The sequence below is a fragment of the Cucurbita moschata genome, unplaced genomic scaffold (assembly GCF_002738365.1).
Source record: "Cucurbita moschata cultivar Rifu unplaced genomic scaffold, Cmos_1.0 Cmo_Scf00014, whole genome shotgun sequence".
NCBI classification, from domain to species: domain Eukaryota; kingdom Viridiplantae; phylum Streptophyta; class Magnoliopsida; order Cucurbitales; family Cucurbitaceae; genus Cucurbita; species Cucurbita moschata.
The window spans coordinates 2,973,372-2,999,952 of record NW_019268530.1 but is presented as its reverse complement, the minus strand read 5'-3'; the positions used below and the strand labels follow the sequence as shown (position 1 = coordinate 2,999,952).

Sequence of the window (26,581 nt, the reverse complement as noted above, 5' to 3'; positions counted from 1 at the left end):
ACCAATGAGAAAATTTTGCAAATAAATATATATTTAAAAAAAATGTCCCGAATGTAAATATCCAAAGTAAAAAAAAAAAAAAAAGGAAAGAATCCCTCTCATGGATTTACTATGTTATTCTTGTTTTATGATTAAACCAAAATATTAAAAATCTCCTCTCTTCTGATTGGTCCATTTTGAAAAACGCGGATCGCTCGACAGTCCATCCACACCCGTCGATTGAACTGTATCGTACGGTCAAACGTGCACCCATTTCTGAATCCGCCTCCTTTCCCCAAATGCCCGTAGTTTTATGCCACTCTATATAATTCTTCCCGCAAAACCAACTTCTCATTGTTATATCCACTGGCCTAATTTCATTTTCCTGTAATTCCTTCAAGTTCCTCTGATTTCCGGCGATCAGGTCAGGTTTCGATGGACACAAGCAGCAAGTTGAAGAAAGGAGCTGGTGGCAGAAAGGGCGGTGGCCCGAAGAAGAAGCCTGTTTCTCGCTCTGTTAAGGCCGGCCTCCAGTTTCCCGTCGGTAGAATTGGCAGATATTTGAAGAATGGCCGGTATGCTCGACGTGTCGGTACTGGAGCTCCGGTCTACATGGCCGCCGTTCTTGAGTATCTCGCCGCTGAGGTACCTGCTGAACTCTATTTGCTCTCTTAGATCTGTGTTTCTTTCTATTTGATGTGGATGAGTTCTTCATAACTGCTAGTTAGGGATTTGAGTTTAATTCTGGAACTAGATTCTTATCTCTTCGATTGGATGTTACTACTTTGAATTTTGCTATACTATTAGGCCTGTTTTATTCCAGGGGAATAAATTCAGAAATTCGAAGGGCTGATGAATTTCAAGCTCATGATCTCATGAATTTGAGCTTCGATTGTCTAATTTAGCTTTCCGATACGTGATTATTGTAATCTGGAACTCAATTATTGTTTGGATTGCTGAATTCAGTCGTTCGATTGACTGCGCATGATCGAAACTTAGGGTTTATAATCTAAAATTTCCAGTACAAATCTGTTTTCCTCTGGATAATCGTCTACGGTTTGCATGTTCTTAGTCTCTAATCTGTCACAAACGGGGGTAAATTAGGTGCTGGAGTTGGCTGGAAATGCAGCCCGGGACAACAAAAAGAACAGGATAATTCCAAGGCATGTATTGTTGGCCATAAGGAACGATGAGGAACTTGGGAAATTGCTTGCTGGTGTAACGATTGCTCATGGAGGTGTTCTTCCAAACATAAACCCTGTTCTGTTGCCAAAGAAAAGCGAGAAAGCAGCTAGTAAAGAACCGAAATCTCCATCAAAGACCCCCAAGGGAGCAAAATCCCCAAAGAAGGCCTAGGTTTTTTCTTTCTAATCTGAAAACTTGACTGTTCTTTGCCCATTTGTATGTACTTTGTTGGCCTTTTAGGATCATCTTCTGTGTTGTTTATCAATGTAAGCTTAAAACTGAAGAATTGGGAGAGACTCTATCACTCCCACCATCGTAATGAATCAAACTCTGTACTGGTTATGATTGTTTAGCCGTCAATTCTTCTCTTCCTTTTGTTCATCTTAAATGGATAAGGTTGAAAGAACAGAAATACCTAATGGACTGAGGTCCCAAATTCGAACCTTGATTGCTAGTTATCCATTATTTCTTTCCAGCTCAAATTTTCATAGAATAGCAAAGAAATTAGTGTGCCAACCTTGAACCAGACAGAATGAGAATATTGGCAATCTTCTCTTCTTGCCTACCAAGAATGAATCATCAAGGGAATAGAAAGAGTGTTTGTGGGCACGTCTACAAGTCATAATGAGTTTTAGTTATGGGTTTGTTAGCCATAAATTGTGAATCTTTTAGTAATGTCAACTCTGTAACTCTTCAAACAATTTGATTACATCCTTTAAATTTAGATTGGACCTCTATCTTGAGATTACAATTCAAGAAATAAGTTAGATGAGTTGTAGCTATGACTACCCAAAAAATAAGAATGATCAATTTTATTGCTATGTTGTTAGCATACATGATACAAGAACGGAAGAGGATGTTTTGTAATAGCCCAAATTCATTGTCAGTAGATATTGTTTGCTTTGGCCTATTATGTATTGTTATCGGTCTAATAGTTTTAAAACTCATCTATTAGGGAGAAGTTTTTATATTTTCATAAGAAATATTTCCCTTTCTAATCCTTGTGAGATTTCACATGCTCTCACATGCTCTTAGCTAAGGTGGGAAAAGAAGGCCGTAGGCTCTCAATCCATTTAACACAAGAAATTCTAAACTAGTGTCAATTAAAAATTTACTCAACAAACTTCAACCTAATCACATAAACCAAATTTATAATTCAACGAGTTAGAGACATTATATTGAGTTACTTTCCTTTGTGTATATTGATATTTAATTTTCGAGTTTTATACCTCATGTTCGACAAAATTGAGAGAACCTAAATAACATCTCTTCGATTCTTTAAAAAACTTTTTTTGTACCCTATTTTTGAAGAGGTACCTTAGTACTATATTTTGTGGTATCATTTTATTGTCGTTTTAGAGTTAATTAGGATGTTTGTTGAGTAATGATCTGAACATAAACGACAAAAGATAGTAATGATAAACGACAAAAGATAATAATGATCCATATCTTAGATTAAACGACAAAAATAATAATGACCCATATCTTAGATTATATGAGAATCTAACCGTTAAGATTATACGAGAATCTAATTTTTAACGAGCCAAATTTGATTGGAGAAGGTAGATTGTTTTATTTATTTTTTAAACTCGATTTAGAGTGAGGGCTGATGATAAATCTATGCATATAGACATACCTGAAATATATATGGAAACAATCAACAATCAACTCTAGCTTGAAGATCACATCTTGGCCGATAGGGCTTGTGGGTCGAGAGTAGTGCATGTGGGGGGCTTCCCGTGCAGGCTATTTGGGCCCTTGAGGTCACCATGAGCGCCAAATTTCGACCATGCAGCTTGGGAAGATGAAGGTTTTCAATGGCTTCATTAAATGTCATGGTGATAGTTATTATACTCTTGATTTGCCATTTTTCATAGACCTTTTAATGCGTTATTCATTTTCGTCTTCAACATGCACATGTATATATTTCAAGATATTTATATTTTAACATATCATCATTTAACCATAAAGTCTAAATACGATTATATATGTATAATAAAAGCTATTCACGACATTTTTTCATTAGGTTCTTGATATGAACCAAGAGACATCAATCATACAATATACTTCAATGAAGATGTGAAGAAAAGGTTGTCAAAATTATCAAAAGATGTTTCAATTCATGCTACATTGAAGAAGAATAAAGTTTGATTGTTGTAAATTTTGGATGGGTTATAATTTAGAGTAATTTAGAGTTATTGTATTTTAAGACTTTTTATTTAATTTCGGTTACATTTACATAATGGCTAATTATGGCCATAAAGTGTGAATGTTACAACTTTTAGAATGCCTTTAATAGTTTCATTTTGAGGCTATATAAAGCCATCTATGTTGTATTTGTAAAAAGACTTAGAAGATATATCAAAAGAAGCATTTGTGCTTTTCTTTAGCCAATGGCTAAGTTTCTTTGCAACTCTATGTAGTTTAGGTTGCATGTAGAATCATTCAAGCTCGACATGATCAATCTTGCTTGTGGAGTGATTCGAATCTCAAACAAGTGTTCTTGTGTTGAGATATTTGATCAACAAGAATCATTCAAGCTAGACATGATCGATCTTGCTTGTGGAGTGATTCGAATCTCAATCAAGTGTTCTTGACTTGAGATATTCGATCGACAAGGTAATCCGAATCTTACTCCCCTTGTAGTGATTCCTTATCTTATCATTTGGTATCAGAGCCAGGTTTCGATCCAGGTTTCAATTCATGCTACATTGAAGTATATTGTATGATTGATGTCTCTTGGTTCATATCAGTTCTTCTGTAGTTACTATTATTATTATTTTTTTTTTTTATAATTTCTCGTGAAGGTTTACTTCACTTTCTAAGAAATAAAGTACAAGTCCTATCTTGAGTAAGAAAAAAGGAAAACCCTTTCCTATCTAATATTAGGTCCACTCTCTTCTATAGGATTATAATGTTGAAGCAACATAGCTTAACCATATGCATAAATTTTGAATTATATAAACAATAATATTGACCATTAATTGATAACCCCTTAATAATTAAACCCTTTTCCTCCAACAAAAGCAACCAAATCTTTCTTCTTTTTAGAGTAAATGCCATTTGTTGGTACCCATTAATCTTTGTGTTTCTACATTTGGTATCATATTATATCTATTTACGATATAAATCCACATTGATTTCGATATCAATTCCCTTTTAAGAGGAATGACTAATAGAAAAGGAATTGAACTTAGTATAACTATTTTTTGGGGAATAGAGACTGATGAAACTTAATGGAGGTTTGAACTGACTGATGTTGAAAACGCAGTGGATGAAGAGAGACTAATGAAACTGAGTGGAGGTTCGAAGTAACTGATGTTGAAGATTCAGTGAATGAATAGAGACTGATGAAACTCAGTGAAGGGCCGAAGTGACTGATGTTGAAAACACAATAGATGAAGAGAGACTGATGAAACTCAGTGGAGGTCTGAACTGACTGAGGTTGAAGGCTCAATGGATGAAGAGAGACTAATGAAACTCAGTGGAGGTCCGAACTGACTAATGTTGAAGATTTAGTGGATGAATAAGACTGATGAAACTTAGTGGAGGTCTGAACTAACTAATGTTGAAGACTCAATGGATGAAGAGAGACCGATGAAACTCAGTGGAGTCTGAACTGACTAATGTTGAAGACTCAGTGAAGGTATGAACAAACGGATGTTGAAGACTCAATAGATGAAGAGAGATTGATGAAGCTCAGTGAAGGTCTAAACTAACTGATGTTGAACACTCAGTGAATGAGTAGTTACGGTTAGGGATGAAATGCCACTGAAACCTAGAGCTAGCTCGATACGACTCTCCTCAAAATGTCATTATTGAGCAAACAATGCAATAGCTTTGGTTAGCGTAAAATTCAAAATAACATAACCAAATAAATGAATTGAACGCTAAACCTACCTCTCTCTTCTTATAAAACCCAATCTTTTCTTCTCAAACACATAGCTTAATTTCAGCTCCCAAAATCTATGGCCCTCTTCCTCTCTCACATGGAGCCATTGGCATTGCTATACGCAATCCCCTTTGTGTATTTGGTACTCAAATTATGGAAGCATTTGGATGCGAAGAGGGACCAACAATGCTACATTTTGGACTACCAATGCTTCAAACCAACCGATGATAGAATGCTTGACACTCAGCTCTGCAGAGACCTTTTGATGCGCTCCAAAACTCTCGGCCTTGAAGAGTTCAAGTTCCTTCTCAAAGCCATTGTCAACTCCGGCCTCGGCGAGCAAACCTACGGCCCTAGTGTCGTCTTCTCCGCCACCGAACACTGCCCTTTGCTTCTCGACGCCATCTCCGAGATGGATGAGTTCTTCCACGACTCCCTTCAAAAGCTCTTCGACAAATCCCACGTTTCCCCCGACGAAATCGATATCCTCATTGTCAACATCTCTTCCATGTCCACCTCCCCTTCTTTTGCCTCTAGAATCATCAACAGGTCTTTTATTTAACGATCGATACTATATGTTATCATCTCAAAAGTTACGATTTTCTTGAATCTTACGCGTTAAATTGGTATAGGTACAAAATGAGAGAAGACATTAAAGTGTTCAACATAAGTGGAATGGGGTGCAGCGCGAGCTTAATCTCTATAGACATTGTGAGACGACTGTTCAAATCTTACAAGAACTCATACGCGATCGTTGTGACCTCCGAGTCTCTAACTCCAAATTGGTATCTGGGTAACGACCGTTCCATGATTCTAGCCAACTGTTTGTTCCGAATCGGCGGCGCCGCCATACTCTTGACGAATAAAAGGAACATGAAGAACAAAGCCATGTTGAAGCTCAAGTGTCTTGTTAGAACCCACCATGGAGCTGTGGATGAGTCTTACGGTTGTTGCGTTCAAAAGGAAGACGACAAAGGAAACTTAGGTAAGAAGAAAATACGGGTTCATATCGTGACAGTCTCATTGAATAATTTGAATAATTTGTTAACTTTTCACGAAATTTTTTATCTTTTTAAGGCATTTATCTGGGAAAGAACCTTCCAAAGGCAGCAACAAGTGCATTCATTGACAACCTAACAGAAATCTCCCCCCAAATCCTTCCCATAACAGAGATAATCCGGCTGACATTATCCAAAATAATCCACCAACTCTCCTCCACTGGCTCGTGGAAGCCGCAGCGGCCGGACTTCCGAACAGCGGCGGAGCATTTCTGCCTGCACACGGGAGGAAAGGCAGTGATAGATGGGGTTGGAAAGAGCTTGAGGCTGACGGAGCATGATCTGGAGCCAGCCCGAATGACCCTTCACCGATTTGGGAACACATCGGCCAGCAGCCTGTGGTACGTGTTGGGCTACATGGAGGCCAAGAAGAGGCTGAAGAAGGGCGATAGGGTTCTTATGATAAGCTTTGGCGCAGGGTTTAAATGCAACAGCTGCTTGTGGGAGGTGACGGCGGCGGATTTGGGTGGTCGGAAGGGTAATGTGTGGGAAGATTGCATTAATAGCTACCCGCCGGTGTCTTTGGTTAACCCTTTCTTGGAAAGGTTCGGCTGGATTCAGAACCAAGATGCTTCCACTTTCAAGTCACTTTGATTCATACCTTTTTACTTTAAAATTTGAAAATTTCGAGATTAAAACCTCCGTTCTTGGCGGTAATAAATGTTTTATCTGTCTGTAGTGTAACCCGAGTACTATAAACTAAGCTATTTTATCTATGGTAAAAGTTGTTTAATTAGAGTACTCGAAATTTAATATATTATTAAGTGACATGTCAAATTATGAACTAAACACGTACCTACTACTATAGTAGTATTAGATCATTAGATCAAGATGTTGATCATATTCTCACTTTCACGTCTGAACTCAAATAATTAAATAATAAATCATGTTTATTTTTAGTTTTTTGAAATTTTATTTATTTAATAAATTAAATAGATGTAAGAGAATAGGTTAGTGTTACTAAAATATTTAGTATTAAAAATATATTATTATACTAAATAATCAACTAGAATAAAAATATAGTTTCATATTATAAGATATTAGTTCAAAGTAACACTTAATATTAACAATTATATGTAGTTATTAAGAAATAATTAAATACGTATAAAATAATTTAAATATTAATAAGAACTTAATATTAGGCAATTACAATACTTATATAAATGATGGTTGTGAGTAATTGATTAATTAATAGTTAAATAAAATAAATAAATAAACAAGAATTCATTAATATTAGATTAATTATTAATTTTTATACTCGATTTATTAATTTTTAGGAGGATAATTTTTTTTATTAATTTTATTACAAAATTAATTATTATTTTTTGATAAATATAGTCAACATCAACTTAATTTTTTATTTAAAATCATAAATTAAAATGTCACACATTAAATATGGATATTTTCTCAGATAAAATTTCATAAATCCAAATAAATGGTTTATGATTTTATAAAACATAATAATTAATGACAATGTGGCAGCCACCAAACTTTGTGGAACTCCCCAACTAACTTCTGTCATATCTAAATAATAATAATAATAATTCTAAATTTTGTTTTTTTTTATTTAAAAGATATTTCAAAAGTGGTATGACGTAATAATGACGTGAAATGATTATTTATGATTGTTTTATCTAATCATAAGAACTAATTTATGGTTATTTTTTTTTCTCTTTTCACATCATCTCTTTCCATACCTGGTGTCATGTTTTTTGTTCTTTCTCGGTTCATATCGTACGATGTTTGAATGAGTGGAAAATATTTTCTTATGTATTTGTATGAATCCATATTATTACATTCCAATTCTATCCCGATACCTTCTAAACAAAATTTCGAAATCGGTCCATATGAATCAATGGAGAATATTTTCTTCTGTAATTGTATGAATCCATATTATTACCTTCCAATTTCATCCCAAAACGTCCCAAATTTTATTTTTTTGAAATGGGTCTATATTGATGGGTTGGTGTAAAAATGACTCATTCTCATAATTAGAATGTATATAACCTAAACATTGCCCTCCTATTATTCACTCTATAGTATAGTATTGTTCGTAGGTATTATGAGTATTATGAACATACATTTAATAATGTTAGGTACGAACTCGAGACAATAGGTTGTCACACAAGAGCTCATAAAGAGAAAACTTCCCAACCCATTACTTAATATAGTATTTATCATTACACTTAATGTTTCATATTGAATGAGATTGGTTAGATTTTTCAACTTATAAATTTCAAATATTTATTGCACATGCCATATCAACAAAAATAAAAAATAAAAATAACTCTACAAAATATCTTTTAAAACACATATGACTCTTAAGATTATGAACTAAATCTACTCGTGTTTGGATTTTCTTGTACTCTATGATAGCTAGGTTTGTTCTGTAAACACATGTCTAAATTTTAAGGATTTTTAAGGGAAATTGACGGTCGATAAAAGGAGGTTACTAATTGTTAAGGATATTTAGTAATAAATTATAGTTTACCATATATATTATATTTGATATTTTATTATAAGGCAAATATAGATATTTGCCTTATTACTATAGGTATCTTTCCATTTATTGTTATTTCCATTTATTACTATTTCCATATCCTTGTAATTTATTTGATTATAAATAAGATAACTTTCACACCATTTAGGTGTGGTGGATTAATCAAACATTCACATGGTATCAGAGCCATTTTGGTTTAGCAACCCGGATTCTTTCTTTTCAATGGCTTTTAAAATCTTCTACTGTTCTTCTCCACCACCACTGTTGGCTTTGACGCCGCAGGGGCAGTCGTCATGGCTGCCACATGCAGAGCCGATTGATTATTATTCGGCTCCACCCTTTTGACCTCCAAATAATCCTTCGCCATACTCTATACATACAACCTCACCTTTTCCAAACATAGCCTCTTTCATTTTCTTCCCAATTTTCCCTTCATCCTTCATCCTTCACAAAAACCCTAATCTTAGGATCTTCATCAGCATTCCTCTTCGAAAATATACAGAATCTCAATAAGCCCATCGACCTTCTGCAGAGATTTACCTTTGGAATCTGGGCGCTGCACTGGCATCTTCGCCAACCAAGTTGCCGCCGCCCTTCTCGCCAAAATTGGCTCCTTCGCCCCAATGTGGCGACTCTTCCAGCTGCCCTTCTCGCCAAAATTGGCTCCTTCGCCCAATGTGGCGACTCTTTCGGCTTCAACATTGTCTTTGTCCCTTACTCTAGGTTTCCCCTTCTACTTCTTGGGGTTAGACATATTCTCACCAGAGCCAAGGCAGCATCGTTGCTAAGCGACAATCCCTCTTCATGGGTTAGACATATTCTCGCCGAAGCCAAGGCAGCATCGCCGTTAAGCAGCAATCCCTCTGCAATTTTCGATGGCCAAGAAAGTGTTTCTCTACGCCTCCTCTGAACCAGGTTGTTAACATCTTCACGAAAAGTGTTTCTCAACCTCTTTGAATTTTTCAGATTCAAGCTTCACGTTAGTTTAAATCCGACGCTTAGCTTGCGGTGGGGTGTTAAGGATATTTAGTAATAAATTATAGTTTACCATATATATTATATTTGATATTTTATTATAAGGCAAATATAGATATTTGCCTTATTACTATAGGTATCTTTCCATTTATTGTTATTTCCATTTATTACTATTTCCATATCCTTGTAATTTATTTGATTATAAATAAGATAACTTTCACACCATTTAGGTGTGGTGGATTAATCAAACATTCACACTAATGATATATATGAAAAAGGCCTCAAAATATCTCAGAACCCTTCCTCCATCACATGACGAACAACAACGGGTCAAAAAGATGTACATTAAAAGTAGTTTGTTTTAGTTGATAAAAGTCACACATCGGCTAATTTAGGGAATGATCATTAGTTTATAAACAAAGAATACTCTCTCTATCGGGATGAGGCCTTTTGAGGGAAGCCCAAAACAAAGCCATGAAAGTTCATGCTCAAAGTGGACAATATCACACCATTGTGGAGAGTCGTGTTCATCTAGTTAAAATATATATTATACATATTATTCATTCAAGGTGTCCAACAAAAATGGTTCTATATATTTATTCCATATTGAAAACCAAATTAAAGAGAGAAAAAAACCTATAAAACTATAAAATTGATAACTTGTACAATTTATTTTTGTATTTTTGTATTTATTTCATCTCGGTATTTATTTATTCCAACACCATTTCGAGGGCGGTAATTTATTTGCTCGACTTTCGTTTGTACAAGAGGGTACTTTTTTTTTCTTTTTTTGTGACAAATAAGTTACCCCACTTAAAAATTTAGGTAAAATAAAAGAACCGTATGGTTAGGGCAACTCAATAAATAAAATATCTAATACTCATTATGTTTGTACTATGAATAATAGTTTCAATACAACTAGATATGTTCATTGATTCTCGATAGCTAACTCCAAACGAGGTAAAAAATCTTCATTTAAACAGATAATATTAACTAAACTAGACAGAAGACGAAGATTATAGCTTTCAATTTTGCCCGACTCTCACCCACTTTATATATATTATAATTGTTTAAAATTTTAATAATTCATAAAAAAATATTTTGAAATAAATATTGTTTAAAAAATAATAAAGAAAGAAACTTGTATTGCTTTAACAAGAAATTTTTATATATATATTTCATTGTTTTCTTTTTGTAAAAAGACATAAAAGAATTTAATTATAAATTGTCTTGTATTGGGCCACCTGAAGTGAGCCCAAGCCCAACTTTCAATAGTAAGCCCACAGACACGAATCTTAGACGCACTTTCACTATAATAAAGCTCATGGAAATCATGCCGAAAGACATTAGAGCAATAATGCGCCAAAAATGTATTTATACATAGCTTCAACCATATGGTGTGTCTCTCTCCAGCTGGAACAAGCAAATAAATGTTCATTTTCATCCTCATTCCTAAAACTCATGCCTTCAAAGTTCGTCATAATCATAAAATTCTTCTCGTTAACTTAAGGACCGAACCTGATGTACCAAATATCATAACGGTGTACAGTTTGTTCTACTTTATCATGTCACATTCTTCTCTCATCGAATAAATTCATCATTATTGTCGCGTGAAAGTCAAATGTATTTTCTTTGTTCGAATTTTAGTTACTACATAATTATGAACTATTTTATATAAGCCATAATCAATTAATAGTATATTTTATATTATTTTTCAGAGTTGGTAAGTAGAATATTTTATCATATTTTTAGGATTTAGTTTGTAGTTTGTATTGTATCTAAAAGTTGTGAACGTTAATGAAAATTAGACTTTTAATCCTTTGACATTTGAGGATTTACCTCACGATTAAGTTTAGAGCATGACTCTAGATCCCATGTTAGATGAACACTATTCTCCACAATGTTATGATGTTCAGTCTGAGCATAAGCTCTACAAAATGTCTCCTGCCAATGGAGAGAGAGTATTTTTTTTATTATAGAATGAGTATTCTTTCCTTACAAAGGGACTGCCATTCCCTAAATTAGTGATAAATTAATCCACGTGGGACTTTCATGGTGGAAGAGAATTTACAATCCACGGCAAATTAATCAATCAAACCAAAAATAAAAAATGAAAGTATATATATGTCCTTGTCCTGAAACCAGCTCTGTTCCAACGCCGCCCACGGCCGCCTCATCCACTACGCCGACCACCATGAAAATGATATGGCGACGAAGACAAAGACGATGAAGAAGAAACACTCCCTCCCAAATTCCCATCGCCGTGAAGTAAATCAGATAAGTAGTTCCCCAAATCATCTGGCGCAAATCTCACCTCTGAATCACATCCGTAAAGATTCTCCAATCGTGAACGGTATTTGATGTAAAACTCACCGTAGAGTGTTCCGAGTTTTTTCCCCAACGAGATCTTTATGTGCTCACGCAGCTTTGAATCCGTCACGATCCACGAGGCTTGATGTCTATAGGCTTCTTCGAATGCGATGTTGAAATCGTGGAAGTGTTTCCTGGCTCTTTCCGGGGAGATATCCGCCGTCGGATTCTCCGGCAGCGATAGAAACACTCTACTCCATCCCATCCGTTGGTAGCTCGACGCGTACTGCTTCACCTTTGCCTCATGGCTCTCGATCCATTCGTCTCCTAGAAGGAATGTGAGATTCGAGGTTCGTGCCTTCACGACAATGTACTTGAGGTTGTTCGCCAGGAAGATGTACGACAGAGGAGCGTCGTGGTAGAGCTCCGCTTTACTGTCGAGCTTTGAGAGGAGGACCAGAATTATCCAGGCCAAGCGTATGGTGAGAGGATTTTCTTCCGAATCGTTACCGCCGAAGAAGGATTCCGGCAATGGAGAATGAAGCATCAACGGCCAGTCGGCGACTATTCCGGGGAGGATTCCGCTGTAGTCGCTGAGAAATGAGATGTAGTTCATCACGTAGCGAGTGAGTGGATGAACTCCGCCGCTCGGCACTGGCGTTTTGGAGGAATCTTTCTGGATGTGAGATTCGAAATCGACGAGCATAGAGCGGATGCTTTCGGCGATTTTTGTTAGCGAATGGTCGATTAAAGATCGGATGGAGAACGTGGATTCGCAAGAGAACATCGATTCGATTTCCGGCAAGAGATCGAAGATCACTTCGTAGAGATTGAGAATCAGGAAAATTTTCTCCGGAGTTTTCTTCGATTTCACCGCCATTTCCGGGAAGCCAAACAGAGTCAGAGCGCTCTCTCTGGTAATTTCAGAGAAAACAGACTCTCTAATCATATCAGAAATCGAGAAAACTTGATCGCAAAGGAATTTCTCTGGTTCGAAGAAATTTTTAACAGCAATTTTCACAGCGTTCAGCCAATTCTTGATCTTCACTTCCAAAACCTCCCACTCCATCCTATGAACATGATGATAACTCGTCTTTGCAACTCCGAGATTGTACAATCCTTCCTCAACAATCGATTTCCTAGTAACAGTGTAAATCTTCACACATTCCTTACTGTAACCAGCAGAAATCATACCTTCCGCAATCGATTTCAAATCCGCAATAACCGATCTAGAAATCCGCTCCTCTTCAGTAACATCTTCATTCGCAAATCGCAAATCGTCCTCCGACTCATCCTCCAAATCAGAGTTACCAGTCAAACCGGAATCCCTAGACGACCGATTCGAAATCGATTCCGGATCCAGATGCGCCCGATTCTCAGACAAAATCCGATGAAACTCCCTCTGCAACCTCTTCATCGCAGTCTGCATCAGATTCTGAGCGCGAACAAGATGGCGAGATTTCATATGCTCAGAGCCAAAATACTTCATCGCCGTCTGTAAATCCTTAACGGCCTTGAGGTACTGCTTAGCCTCGTAACGATCTTCTTGGAACAAAGGAGTAATATCGGCATAAGACGAAGTAGCATGGTCCCACTTCGTAATTAAGATTTCCGCAACGTCGATATTCTCCTCCATTAGAGACTCGGACAAGGCATGCGACGGCGTCGTTGGTGCAGAGGAACGAGACGGCGTAGATCTAGCCGGAGAATGAGACGGCGTCGTTCTGGCCGGAGAATGCGACGGCGTTAAAGACTTGAACAAATGGTTTCTCATCCTTTGAAGGCAAAGAAGAAAAGAGCTGAGTATCTGGTAATGGCTATGGCGGCAAAGAGGATTTTGTAGAGAGGAAACGGAGAGTGGGATTGTATCAGGAAGCTTCGAAACAGTTGAAAATGGAGATCGAAGCTTTTTGGACCTTTTGACTTTCTTTGCTTCTCAACTCGAACGAGTCAACTCAGACTTACGCGGCCTTGTTTATCCGTCGCTTTCTGTTTCCCGTTTTATTTGACCAAGGATTTGGTCAAAAAAACGGAGACATATTTAAAATTAATGCCACGTCACCCAATAATTTTATAAAATGAATTGTTTGAATTTATTATTATTATTATGACTAATTCCACATTTTTTCTGACATATAATAAAGATACATTATATTAAAAAAATTAATGAAGTACTTTAAATACGTGAATTAATATATAAAGTGTAATACTATTTTATTCTTATATAAAATAATAAATAATATACATTAATACTATTTGCAACTCGTGGTCCATGCAAAAAGTTAAATTTATCAAGAGAGACCAAAGCAACCGTTGAAAGGACAAAAAAGAAAATAAATGGAGGGCTGTTGTATGCCTTTGGAAGCATTTATTCATTTTATAATTTATTTGATTTTCGCCCTTTTCGGGTAAAAATTGAAAAAGTTGGACAAAATCTCGACATGACAGGTAATTGAAACCAGGTGGTGACGATTAAACACATTTTAAAAGTAGTTTTGAACTGTATGAAAGATCGAGATTAATATTAAAACTAGAATTAGAAAGAAGCTTTGTCTCAGCTCAAAACATGGAATATGGATTCAGTACCTATTAACCGTGATAGTCGAATATGGATTCCGTACCTGTTGACCCTGATAGTCCCTGCATCAACAGACGACCACGATTCCTTCTAACATGTTTTGTCCAGCATATTTTATTCTCACTCATATGCATCACATGAAAATTTCTAAAGATCACCAAACATAGAATTACTCTTAGTAAAGCATATTTAACCATGAAATTCCTATGATTGAGCCACCAATAAGAAAGGTGCATTTTGTTGGTATATATAATAATTTTCATTTTCTTTAAAAAAATTTTAGTCAACCTATCATCAGGATCACTCTCATCCAGACCGTTCATTTTATGTACCCTTTCTTTACTCAAATGTCACAAAGTCAAAACCACAAAATGTAAGGCATGGAAAGTCAAGAAAATTATATGTATATTTTTAAATAATAAGGGAAGAAATCACGACAGGTATCGACCAAACTATAATATATATGACATAATGTATAGATATAATAATTCATAATTATATTGGTAAATATGATTTACCCTTTACGTAAAGTAAGTCAAAGTATATGTTCTCCATCATAATTGGTAATTATAAGTTATCATCATAGTGTTTAAATAATTTGAAGATTCCCACTTTGATGGGGGCAGTGTATATATATATATATATATATATATATATATATATATATAAAAAGATGAAGAAATTCCAACATTTAATTATTTTAATACAAAGTAGTCAATTTTGTGTTGTCCCTTTATAAGAAAAACTCATATCTTAATCAATCATATGGTTTGTGTCCTTTGTTAATTATGATTATTCTTTAACAATAATATTATGAGCGAGATGACGTGTTACCCAATAACCGATAAGGAATAAAGATCGACTTATTTCATAAAGCTACTCAATTCTTAATAAAATCAACGTAAGTTATTAAATAACATACGCATCCTACCAAAACATTCTTTCATAAAATAGTTTTCACAATAATATATATGCATAATCTTAGAGTTCTAGAGCCTACACGATACTTTAATCTATTTTTCACCTGTAAGTTCCGGTATAATTTAAAGGAGAGTAGCATGAATGAGTATAAAAATTTTTAGTAAGTAGCTGAACGGAGATATCGTGAATCTATATATTGTAGGTCTAATTTATAGGACTTTTATAGGTTTATAAACTAATTGGCCATGAATCATTTCCACCACCATGCTCGTATGAGCTCCTTTTCAACCTAAGGTCTCATTTTAGGTTTAGATAAGCTCACTTAAGCTTAATTTAATTATTGGGTAAACCCGAATTTAGATAATCTAGTTATACTTTTTACTCTTATATATCATCGTTTCAAATCATAATTATTCCAACCTTATGATGCATACACGCACTGAGACAGCTCATTATTAGATATTATTTTGTGACTAGTTGTCAATTCACATATGGTATAATAATCATAATCGTGAGGGAACAACCCTTGTGTTTGCCAACTATTGCGATACTGATAAGGAAATCACTACATGGGGAGTAAGATTTGGATTACCTTGTTAATCAAATATTTCAAGGCAAGAACATTGTTTGAAATTTGAATCACTTCACAGACAAGATTGATCATGTCTAGCTTGAATGATTCTTGTTGATCAAATGTCTCAACGCAAGAACACTTGTTTGAGATTCAAATTACTCCACAACCAAGATTAATTATGTCGAGCTTGAATGATTCTACATGCAATCTAAACTCTATAAAATTGCAAAGAAACTTAGCCATTTGCTAAAGAAAGCTCAAATGCTCATTTTACTATATTTTCCAAGCGCAGTTACAAATACAACATACATGACTTTATATAGCCTCAAAATGAAACTATTAAACGCATTCCAAGAGTTGTAACATTCATACTTTATGGTCATAATTAACCATTATGTAAATGTAACCTAAAGAAAATAAAAAGTCTTAAAATATATTAATAAAATACAATAACTCAAAATTACTCTAAAGAGTAATCCACCCAAACCCCCAGAATTTATAACAATAAAACTTCATCCTTTTTCAACTTGGCATAAAATGAAATATCTTTTGATAATTTCAACTGCATTTTCTTCGCATCTTCATTAAAATATATTGGATGATTGATGTTCCTAAGAGTCCGTACATGATAACCAGAAAAAAAGACTTGTAATTGTAAATCATTAGCCGAAGATAGAAAATTCAATGACTAAATAATATATCGTGCATCCAATTTCATATTTCACGCGAACTCGTAATTTATAATCATAACTTTTATAAATTTATTTAACCTATAACTTACTTTCACTTTATGTAAATTTCTATTTTAAAACCAAATTACTTTTAAATGGTAGTTAATAAATTGATCGACATTTTAGGTAGTCCTAACTCTGCCTAATAAATATAACATGAGGTGTTTATTATTGTTATTATTATTATTATTGAAATTATAGAAACCATTAGGTAAGGTTTATAACTCAATTAAGGGTGGTTTAGATTATTAAGAGTTGGTTTTACCTAAATAATAAATTTTTAATAAAGGTATTATACAAAAGATTAAATATATATATATATATATAGATAAATTTTCAATGTGTAAAAAGGGTAAGTTATTTAAATTAAAATACATAAATATATAAATGAAGATTATTAGATATTTTAATAATCTAATAAATATAAAAATGAGATTATTTGGTAATAAATCACACCGTTTTAATTTTGTATCTTATAAGTGATAAGATGGTAAATAGATCTAAAGGATCCTAAATTTTTAATTTTGTGTATAATTTTTCATGCAATTAAAATGGTTAAAGAAATTAACTAATTTAATGGAACAGTATAATTTTACGTTAACTACGTCTTAATATAAAATTAAATAGAAACGTATTAAATACAAAATAAAAAATTTAATTCTTCGCCACATTTTTTAGTTCAAAATTGAAGATAATTTTTTTTATTATAATTATTTTTAAATTTAGAAATTAATCGATACAAACGAAACCTTCCTAATTATGTTAAACGACATGATTTATTAATGTAGATGTGATTTATTAATGTTGTTATTATTGAAATTAGAAGAAGCTAATTTTTGGATTAGGTTTAAAATTATTTAATAATTCTTCGTTTATAATTGAAGAAGAGTTGTTTTACCTAAATAATAAAATTTTAATAAATTTTTTTAACAAAATTAAAAATTATATAAATACATTGAAGTTCAGTATCTATTAAATGTAAAATTTAGTTCCTAATCTTTCAAGTACGTGTTTATTTGGTCGGTTGAATTTTGTATTTAATAGGTTCCTATATTTAAAAAATATTTAATAGATTTTTAAAGTTTCTTACCAATTAACTAATTTATTAGTAAATTAATTTTAAAATTTTGTATTTAAATGTCGGTCAATTTAAAAAAAAAAATATTTGTCAAATAGTTTCAATATTGAAAAAAAAAAAAGAAAAGAAAATACAAAGCTATAAAAAAGGAGAAGGTGTGTAGGCATATGAATGGCGTCCACTGCGGCACCAACCCAAAGTCGCCACTCTTTGTCGGTCATCACGTCCAAGCCCCACGCTGTTGCCTCCATCGGGCGCCAAATCAACCTCGCCTCTTCTCTCTTCTCTCTTCCTTCAAACCCTTTCTCTTCAGCTACACGCCGAACCTACCCCTCTCGATCTTCTCATGCATTCTCTTCCATCAATTTCTTCTTCCACAACCTCAGTTTTCTCATTCATGTTTCTTTCACGCTGGTCGGAGTGATCGAGATTAGGGTTTCGCTTCTGCAATCTCGCTTCTCTCTTCTCGTATGTTTTTGTTTGCTGTGTGATCAGAATGTCTTGGGCGTTGACGCCTCGGAGCTCTGCTTATCTTAGCGCTTTGTCTCTGAAGATTGAGAAGAAGCTTCAGCGGGTTTGTTTTTCTTCACTTTTTTGTTTGAATTCCTCATTTCTTTCTTGTGTTCTGTCGCTGCTGAATGAGGAAATGTGATTGGAAGTTGATTTAGATAAGCTGTACTGTACCTTTCGGATAAGAGTTCATGTTTTTACTGTTTCATGTGAATTACGCTTTTTTTTTTCTTCATCCCCCTTTCCCCTTCTTAATGGGAATCTAACCGGGCCTGATTCGTTGACTGATCTGCTAACTTCTGGATTAATTTATTTAGAATTAGTTCTGCAATTGCGACAGAATCCGGTTTTTTCGAGCCTGTGAATTCAAGTGGCATTTGTTCTTCTCGTTGTACTAACTTGTTAAAGAGCGGTGAAAAGGGGAATTGTTCGAAGGTTTGTTTGTTTGTTTGAGGAGAGAGTATACTATTGCAAGGGTAAAGTGTGCATTTGGCAGGGAATTGGAATTGTGTGATTGGCGGAAGGGGTGGGTAGAGTGTGCAAGGGAAGGCTGAGGTAATCTTCTCTTTGCTTATTTTTGGTATTGTTTCCATTTAATGAATTGGAACCTATCAACTACGATAACTTAGTTGATATAGGCTACTTTGATGAAGAAGAGTGTAAATGAAAAGGTAGGTTTATAAGATGGCATTGATAAATTGGGAATGAAAGGAAATTGTGATCTGATGAACATAGTAGATATCTAGGAATATGGGTTTGAAGAAATGGCATTGTTGGCCATGTATTGGAAGATTTACGCTTGTGTGATTTCTCACGGAGGCACAACTCATGATGTATTTGTGTTTCGAACTCTCCAAAACTCATGATAATTAGGATTAAATACGAAAGAAAACTTCTGAACTTTTTTAACATATTATTTTTTTGATATTACGATTTCAAACTTGAGTGTATTCTCATAATGGTGCTAGCCTCCTTTGATCCGAAAAGTGCATAAAGCCCTGGGACTTAAAAGTTTTATTTATATTTGGGGTCCAATTATGAAATCCGTAGAAGTATGATGTTTCTAATTGAATGGCCAATCTGAAGTTATCTCCGTTGTTTCTGCTATGACAAACTGAATGGTGGCTTTTTTGGGTGGCAAGGTGTAATATCACAATCCATTTTTTTGAATGGAAGAATATGGGTGACCACCACCTTAGTAGTACAGTTTACTGTACTACTAATTTAGTCCAAGCATGGTTCAAGATCAACTACCATAAGATTGACACCACACTTTTCTTGAACTTGAGGCTTATTTATTAGAAGCATAGTTCAAGATGAAGCACATAGTGGACATGAAACCTGGAGAGGTTGAATCCCTAGTGGATGATTTTGTCTATTTGAAACTTCTACAGTATATACTGTTCTCCTTTGCTCCAAAGGTGAAAGCAAAGCTTTCCTCAGGAGGTTTTCGTCCCCACTAGCTGTTTGTATGAATTTGATAAGATACCTATTGGTTACCTCTACCTGCTAAGTCCACCATACATGAGGTTTCCTCAACAGGATTGGGCATTTTGGTTTAAAAATTGTTTGGTTCCCTAGATGCCAACTTAGAATGAAACCTTGAGACAAAACATGTTTTGGGAGTGTGGCATTACTGAAGAAGGGTCCGATACTGAGGTCCACACTCGATGGTCAAATGTTTGTACTCAATTTTTCAGGGGTGAAATGTTGGGCCTTCCTCTCATTGTATTTGTAAAAGGAAGGGTGAAAAGGGAAATTGTGCGACTTTCAAAGGGAGTATTATTCTCTAGAAGGAGTATTATGCTCTAGAAGGGAGTATATGCGTTTGGCTGGACATTGAATTTATGTAATTTGTGAAGGGTGAGTAGAGAGTGTAGGGGAAGGCTGAGATAAGGATTCTCCTTGCTTATACTATTTGGTGTTTTTCCTGTAGTGAATTGGAAACTATCATTATGTTTAGGATTTATTTTATTTTATTTGTTAAATGTAGGCATTAGCTTCTTCATCCCAGAGGCGAGATGTGCTGCAAGAATTGTTTGCTGATGTAGCATTAGAAGTAGATGACCGAGCCAAAGGTGAGTTGTGGTCATGCAACATCTTCTATTTGACAATAGTACATAGAACCGCATGTGGAAGAGGGTTTTGGTCCTGTAAGTTTCTCATAATTTCTAAGAGCGCCTGCTGGTTTATTTTTGTAAAAGTTGTGTACCTGCTATTGACTTACTTTATCCTAGTACAATCATCAGTATTTTCTTACAAAATAATATATACGTAAATCTTTTCTTTCTCCTTTAATGAAATAGAGAATCACTCTATTAGAGCTGATGATTTATTAAAGACTTCTACCTAGTTTGTCAAAGCTTGTTCTGGTTGTATCTTCTTATATTGTTTAACAATGACATTAAAACTTGATGGTATTACGTACTGCTAGAGCACTAGACACTCATATTCTGCTTTATAAAGCAGAAATAATTCTCAGCAGGGAGGAAGATGCGATTGCACCCATGGAGAATGGAATGGATGGTCCGTTATGCTTTTACGATGTTCTTGCTGATTATTATGTTCAGGTGCCAGAAAGCGGGAAACCAATCCTTGATTTGATTGTCAAACTGTGGAGCCAGTCATTTACATGTCATATTTTCACCCTCTTATTCCACAAATGGGTGGGTGAATTTGCACCATGCCTTTTCTTTACGCAGATGTGATTTTCCATTTCCATTTCTTTTTTTTTATTTGATATTTTCTTGGCATTTTCTTGTGGTTTTCATCTCAAATTTATTTAAGAAGTTACCCGCCATCTGGATTCCCTTGTTTCTATAAATAACTATTCTGTGTTTAAATGAATTCTCATTGTATTATTAATTGTCACGTAAAACTAGTTCTGTTTTCAATTGGTTTTGGAATTTGTCTAAACATGTTTGCCCATGTTGCTATCTTCTTCTTTTTCTTCTATTTTATTAGAAAGATTTGGTGACTGATGCTGATCCATCTTGCAGCTCTTTGAAATAGAAATTGACAATTCAGATGAAGTTCATCTCCGTAACTCAGCAGCTCTTGTTCAAGGTGCCACAAATATCTTCTGGTATGGATTTAGCAATTTGTTGCAAATACCTGTTTTATACATCATCTGATCTTGATATAGATCACAATCATGCGAAGTTTCTTGCTTTTTCATTATTCTTACTTTTGTCTTGCACAGTGGCACCAAAGTCTGTCTTACAATATATTATGCTTTGTTGGCTAAGTACAGAGTCACTGATAAAACGTACTATTAAGTTTTTTAGCAAGCGTTCTTAATCATTCATGGTATTTCAATGTTAGATTAAAAGAAGCATGGATGCAAGACATTTACACTTCTCTGTTGATATATATATGTCTTCTAGGATATATGGTTCTGATACATACCGATGGTTGATTCTCATGTTGCAAATTTGTTTTCGCTTATTATATTTCACTTGAAAGATAATGTAAAAGAAGTTGAAAAATTAGTTGCCTACACTATACAGTTTTATCAAAATATTTGACACATTAAAAAAGATTAAGATGACAAAAAATTAGTTGCTATCTCTTATGAGACAATATACCGTGTTTCAAAATATTTGAAGAAATTGAGACCAACTTATCTTTTTCCTAAATGATTTAATATCTTGACATGAAATTTAAAAAGTACCTTTGCATTTATATTTATTACATGTTTGTAGAAACAAGTTTGATACTTTTCACTTTTAACTTTTATTATTTTTTGTACTTTCATTTTATGTCCATCAATTTCTAGACGTAGATAGATAAAAGTTCAAACACTTGGTGTCCAATAATTATTTGAGATATACTCCTCCATATTTGTCTATAATGTTTTGACATGTGTTCAACAAATATGGGGCTCGTACAAATGCACTAGGGTATCCAATGTATGTCAATTGTGCTTAACGTTTGAATGTCAGTGTGTTCAATACATGTTGGACACACATTTTATCTTGACTCGACTGCCCGTTGTTTTTGCTAATTTACATTGGCATGACATTTCTTTAGCTTCCAATTTTCCTTTTGAACATAAAGAGTTGTTTCTATTCATGTGTCAGTACTAATCATGCACAAATTAGATCCATTTCCAGTTCAGACACTTCAACCCATGAGCAAGTGCACCCTTTATGTTAGGGTCTCTCTCGCATTTATGGAGAGGGCATTCGCTTCATTGTGATCAATGACTGTTAGGAGCATCTGATCATGAGTTATCCCATTGAGGAATTGGAACTTCCAAACTGGAATTAGCATCATATGCATGAGTATTGCATTCCATACAGCTGCTGACTTCATCTTTTATGTTCCTCATTTTAAACATGCAATGGAAACGATATTTTGGTATCATCGTAATGACCTTTGTATGCTGATTCAGGCTTGATATTCAGGCCAACACTTGTCGATTTAAATCTCTCTTTCATGTAAGAGTTTGGTCTAGAATTTTTTTTTTTTTTTTTTTTTTCCTTTGCCCTTCTTTTGATGCCCTGTGTTCAGTAACTTGTGCTAACCCCCCTTCATATCAATGTTCAGTACCTTCTTGAAGAAGTTGCATTTCAACCTGTCAGATTGAACAAAATTCCCATACAGGTTAGAGTTTAAAGTTTATACTTAATTTTGCATGATAAAAGTTATTTATTATAATCTAAAATGTTTTACAACAATTCAGGTAGTGCCATTAATGCGACTGTTTTCAAGAGAATTATTTTGTTTTTCTTGAATATTGTTTTGTTATTGACTCCTTTCTTTCTTCTCCTCGCCCCCTCCCTCTTTTTCTCGTTTTTCTTTTTTCTCCATGGCAGGTTCAAAGAGATCTTTTTCTTTTACTTTCACGGTTCTTAATTTTATATGATTCAGGTGAGCTTATAAGTGCCATTTGGAAAACAATTCCAATTTTTAAGGCGACTTTTTACCCACTAAGATTTTGTTACTTGGGTGCCCATCTATATATAATAATCCGTTGTGCTTCAGATGATAAGCTCGAGAGGTTTTTAAAGCAATTTCCCCCTTTCCCGAATGCCATACTAGTTGGTGGTCCAGCTGACTTGTTTGTGATTGAACTTACTGATCAGGTATTCACATGTAACGTTGCACGTCAAGTCTTTTTGTTTAAACAAATATTTAGATGAACATGTATTTAATTTGCATTATTTAAATTTCTCTAGTACTTTTGTATCATGAAATAGCTTGTTTTGCTACTATCATGATTAACCTCTGCATTGGTCAGATTCAAAAGTTGAAGGTGGAACCAGTACTGCTGCATTATCTTTCACACCTGACTGTTCTCCAAGGTAATTGGCTAACATCACATTTCTGGTCAACATTTCTTATCATAATTGTTCTAATCAACGTCATTAATTTATATAGGCATGGAACTCAGAATGACCACAAGTACAAGGCTAAAAACTTGTTTGTATAGCTTCACCTCTCCCGGTGGCCCCATGTATCCTACCAGAGCTGTTCGACATGCTGCATGGGACGCTCTGGATTTTCTATTCCCAGTAAGTTTGAATGGCCCAAAACTCATTGCACTATTAACAACTACTAAGCATGCTCTTTTATAGTTTTAACCTTGATAACTTCAATGTTTCTCCAACCCTTCGTCTGACGCCTGGTGTTATATGAATCATGAAATATTAACCAAAAAAGAATGTCGGTTGAACTATTCTCCTTCCCGGTAACTAGACATGGAAACCGAAAAAATACTCTAGATTAGAGCACCTCCGTATTTTAGAAGTACTTTGTAATCACACTTTAGCATTATTATGCTGAGAAAATCGAAAAATTTTGATGAAGGATTTTTGGTACAGGTGGGACGATATCCTAGGCATCTAATAAGCCTATTTTTCAGATTGTTGTACCCATGGTACTGGCCTTCATCTTGTTGGAACTTCGTAATATCATGTATAAGGGCAGTATTTTTCTCCTTGTTTCGGCTGGTGTTTTCTAGATTGGAGAATCCAAAACAGCACAAGTCTTACTAGGCCACAGAAACCAAGTTTGTATATGTACACAAAGACATGTTTTCCCCTCGGGTCATGCTGCCCCCCACTTTCTGTTGGGGGCTGTGTATTGATATCTTTTACTCCTTCAAAACCATCGTGATGTCTTTCATTCCAGCTTCATTGATGTGTCAACTACAGCTAAACAGAAGTAAAAGCACATTACTTTGATTCAATGGAACACTACCCCTTTGTTTTGGGTGAAATATTGTAGGGGCTCCGAACCTTGGTGGTGTTGAGATTTACTAGAATAGTTAGCTTTGGGGACTACTACTGCTTAATATCTTATTTTCAAGTAAGAATGAATATGAAAACATATATGTTTGATCTAGCTAAAATTCTGTACTGTTGATCTGTGATTAGTTGTAAAACGTACTGAAAATATGATGATGTGATATAGATGTGATCGGCACCAAGCAGCATTTAATGATGGTGGAATTATTGATTTATGAGACGAAATTGGGACAGTTGAGACAAAAATTGCAAAATTTAAGGTAATAATTGAAATTTCAATAATTGTTATCGAATAGTATACAACTATGATTTTACAGATTGACAATTTTTTAAATGAAAATTACGTAAATTGATATTAATTTTGAATAAATGAGGAATTTCATCCTATTATATTAATAATTAATTTACTATTTGTATTTTACATTGGCAATAACAAATTATAAGAAAAGAATATACCTATTCAATTCTGAACGTTCTATGCCTGTAATTTAAAGCTTTATAACCGTGATGTGATACTGGAATACCAAAATTATTGAGCTCCAAAGTACCAAACTGAAAACTGGAATACCAAAATTATTGAGCTCCAAAGTACCAAACTGAAAGCTAGGGCGTTGATAAGATCCTTCCGTTTGGCAATACCTTAGGGTGGCATATCCTTCCGTTTGGCAGTAGTTAAGGGCATTCTTTCACTGTCCAGTCTAATTCTTCTTTTGTTTCATCTTTCCTTTCAACACTTGAAAGTGCAGGAGAAAGATCAGCTTAGATTAAGACAAGAGCTGATACGTGAAGAAAAGAGAAAGAACCAAACAAACACCTATTTACATCCAAAAGGTTAAATTGTTGTTTTGGATAAATTGCGGTAGACTGAAATCAGTCCAAATGCAGGGTTACGATCATATTATCTGGGCAGAAAAAAGTTTTGTGAAACATCGCAAAGATCCATTTTGTCATTTATATGAATAAATTATTCGGTCGGATCTTTGTATGAATTGAAACTAAAAAAAAAAAAAAAAAAAAAAATCAAAGAAATTATTTATAACAAGAGAGAAATTCCATGGCAGCTGAGCAAGCAACAACTCTCATTGGATACCAAATGAATATCTTCATTTAGCTAGCTATGTCAAACACTTGATACTTGTATAAAAGGACTGCAAACCACTCGCTCAGCAGGCATAAATACCAGAACTCTAGCTACCTAAAGAATCTGCAAGCGGTACAAAAATCCACTTCTAATAATTTTAAAGGTAAAAGGAATGCACACATCCCTTGGGACCCACCTCCCACGAACCCCAAACACACATCCCTTAACCTTCAAAAAGATTTGGTAACCTCTGTGAAGAAGATGAGCTTTGTTTGAAGATGTTACAAGCTCCATGATTCTCACATGCCCCTTTACCTACAAAGCTCTATCATTCAGCATAAAGACTTCGGCAATCAATGGCTTCCAAAACTTTCATTTCTCCATGTGTAAAGGAAGCTTCCAACTCATCCACACATGAAAAGATATGCAATATGAGGAAAGATGTAAAGCTCAAATGTCTTTGCAAAAGGTTTGAGATAAATTCAATGCCTACCCCTATTATGCTTTTGACTCAGTGAATCAACTCTAGATTAACTTTCAATTGCATCAAATTCAACTCTAAACTACTAAATTTGAACTTCAAAAAAGTTCAAACAAAAGTGAAAATGTACAAACTGAATAATAACAATAATGTAGATGCAAAATCTAACTAACACATTTCTCAGCATCAATGTTGGTCACACTACTCTGACCAACTTCACCTGAGTTTCTTTCTAAGGAGTCCTATGGCACAGTAGTAGCATTGTTCTTCGACATTTTTTTTTTTGGCTTTTCAAATATTTTAAAATTAAAATTGACATGAACAGAAAAGAAACTCAAAATTCTAGTATGCCAAGATTATAGTAGGATATATGCCTTGCTTTCTAATCATAGAATGCAAATGTCTGTAGTGCTCTCATACAAAATCTGCACAAAAGAGGGTACAACCACAGAAAAGTAAAAGCCATAAACAATG

At 34.6% G+C, this 26,581-nt stretch overlaps 4 protein-coding genes across 5 annotated transcripts; 3 read left to right on the top strand and 1 right to left on the bottom strand.

The window, feature by feature from the left end:
* Positions 1 to 313: 313 nt before the first annotated feature.
* Positions 314 to 1,524, top strand: LOC111452766 (histone H2A-like). Its single transcript, XM_023093637.1, has 2 exons — positions 314 to 624; positions 1,084 to 1,524. The coding sequence occupies exons 1-2, from the start codon at positions 415 to 417 to the stop codon at positions 1,333 to 1,335; spliced, it is 462 nt and encodes a 153-aa protein (XP_022949405.1). The 5' UTR covers positions 314 to 414; the 3' UTR covers positions 1,336 to 1,524.
* Positions 1,525 to 5,133: 3,609 nt separating this feature from the next.
* On the top strand, positions 5,134 to 6,860 carry LOC111452609 (3-ketoacyl-CoA synthase 12-like). Its single transcript, XM_023093413.1, has 3 exons — positions 5,134 to 5,605; positions 5,689 to 6,041; positions 6,134 to 6,860. Exons 1-3 carry the CDS (start codon positions 5,154 to 5,156, stop codon positions 6,706 to 6,708), a joined length of 1,380 nt encoding a protein of 459 aa, XP_022949181.1. The 5' UTR covers positions 5,134 to 5,153; the 3' UTR covers positions 6,709 to 6,860.
* Positions 6,861 to 11,542: 4,682 nt separating this feature from the next.
* Positions 11,543 to 13,770, bottom strand: LOC111452086 (exocyst complex component EXO70H1-like). The gene has a single exon (XM_023092625.1). The coding sequence runs from the start codon at positions 13,671 to 13,673 to the stop codon at positions 11,763 to 11,765; it is 1,911 nt and encodes a 636-aa protein (XP_022948393.1). The 5' UTR covers positions 13,674 to 13,770; the 3' UTR covers positions 11,543 to 11,762.
* A 4,164-nt stretch (positions 13,771 to 17,934) lies between these two features.
* Positions 17,935 to 24,686, top strand: LOC111452293. Of its 2 annotated transcripts, none has more exons than XM_023092932.1 (11): positions 17,935 to 18,355; positions 20,285 to 20,369; positions 20,761 to 20,957; positions 21,291 to 21,376; positions 22,688 to 22,733; positions 22,843 to 22,899; positions 23,112 to 23,166; positions 23,281 to 23,381; positions 23,537 to 23,600; positions 23,677 to 23,810; positions 24,120 to 24,686. In XM_023092932.1, the coding sequence occupies exons 1-11, from the start codon at positions 18,278 to 18,280 to the stop codon at positions 24,291 to 24,293; spliced, it is 1,077 nt and encodes a 358-aa protein (XP_022948700.1). In that variant the 5' UTR covers positions 17,935 to 18,277; the 3' UTR covers positions 24,294 to 24,686. The 2 variants fall into 2 exon arrangements, with proteins under 2 accessions (XP_022948700.1, XP_022948701.1); XM_023092933.1 differs by lacking the exon at positions 17,935 to 18,355 and adding an exon at positions 18,499 to 18,846.
* The last annotated feature ends 1,895 nt before the right edge of the window (positions 24,687 to 26,581 follow it).

Excerpts from the sequence above, each read along its gene's own strand:
- LOC111452766 (XM_023093637.1), top strand. The coding sequence starts at position 415 with ATGGACACAAGCAGCAAGTTGAAGAAAGGAGCTGGTGGCAGAAAGGGC. Across the intron at positions 625-1,083 it reads TTGAGTATCTCGCCGCTGAG|GTGCTGGAGTTGGCTGGAAA; the intron begins GTACCTGCTGAA and ends GGGGTAAATTAG.
- LOC111452609 (XM_023093413.1), top strand. The coding sequence starts at position 5,154 with ATGGAGCCATTGGCATTGCTATACGCAATCCCCTTTGTGTATTTGGTA. Across the intron at positions 5,606-5,688 it reads GCCTCTAGAATCATCAACAG|GTACAAAATGAGAGAAGACA; the intron begins GTCTTTTATTTA and ends AAATTGGTATAG. Across the intron at positions 6,042-6,133 it reads AGACGACAAAGGAAACTTAG|GCATTTATCTGGGAAAGAAC; the intron begins GTAAGAAGAAAA and ends TATCTTTTTAAG.
- LOC111452086 (XM_023092625.1), bottom strand. The coding sequence starts at position 13,673 with ATGAGAAACCATTTGTTCAAGTCTTTAACGCCGTCGCATTCTCCGGCC.
- LOC111452293 (XM_023092932.1), top strand. The coding sequence starts at position 18,278 with ATGTCTTGGGCGTTGACGCCTCGGAGCTCTGCTTATCTTAGCGCTTTG. Across the intron at positions 21,377-22,687 it reads GGTGCCACAAATATCTTCTG|GCTTGATATTCAGGCCAACA; the intron begins GTATGGATTTAG and ends ATGCTGATTCAG. Across the intron at positions 23,382-23,536 it reads TGATTGAACTTACTGATCAG|ATTCAAAAGTTGAAGGTGGA; the intron begins GTATTCACATGT and ends TGCATTGGTCAG.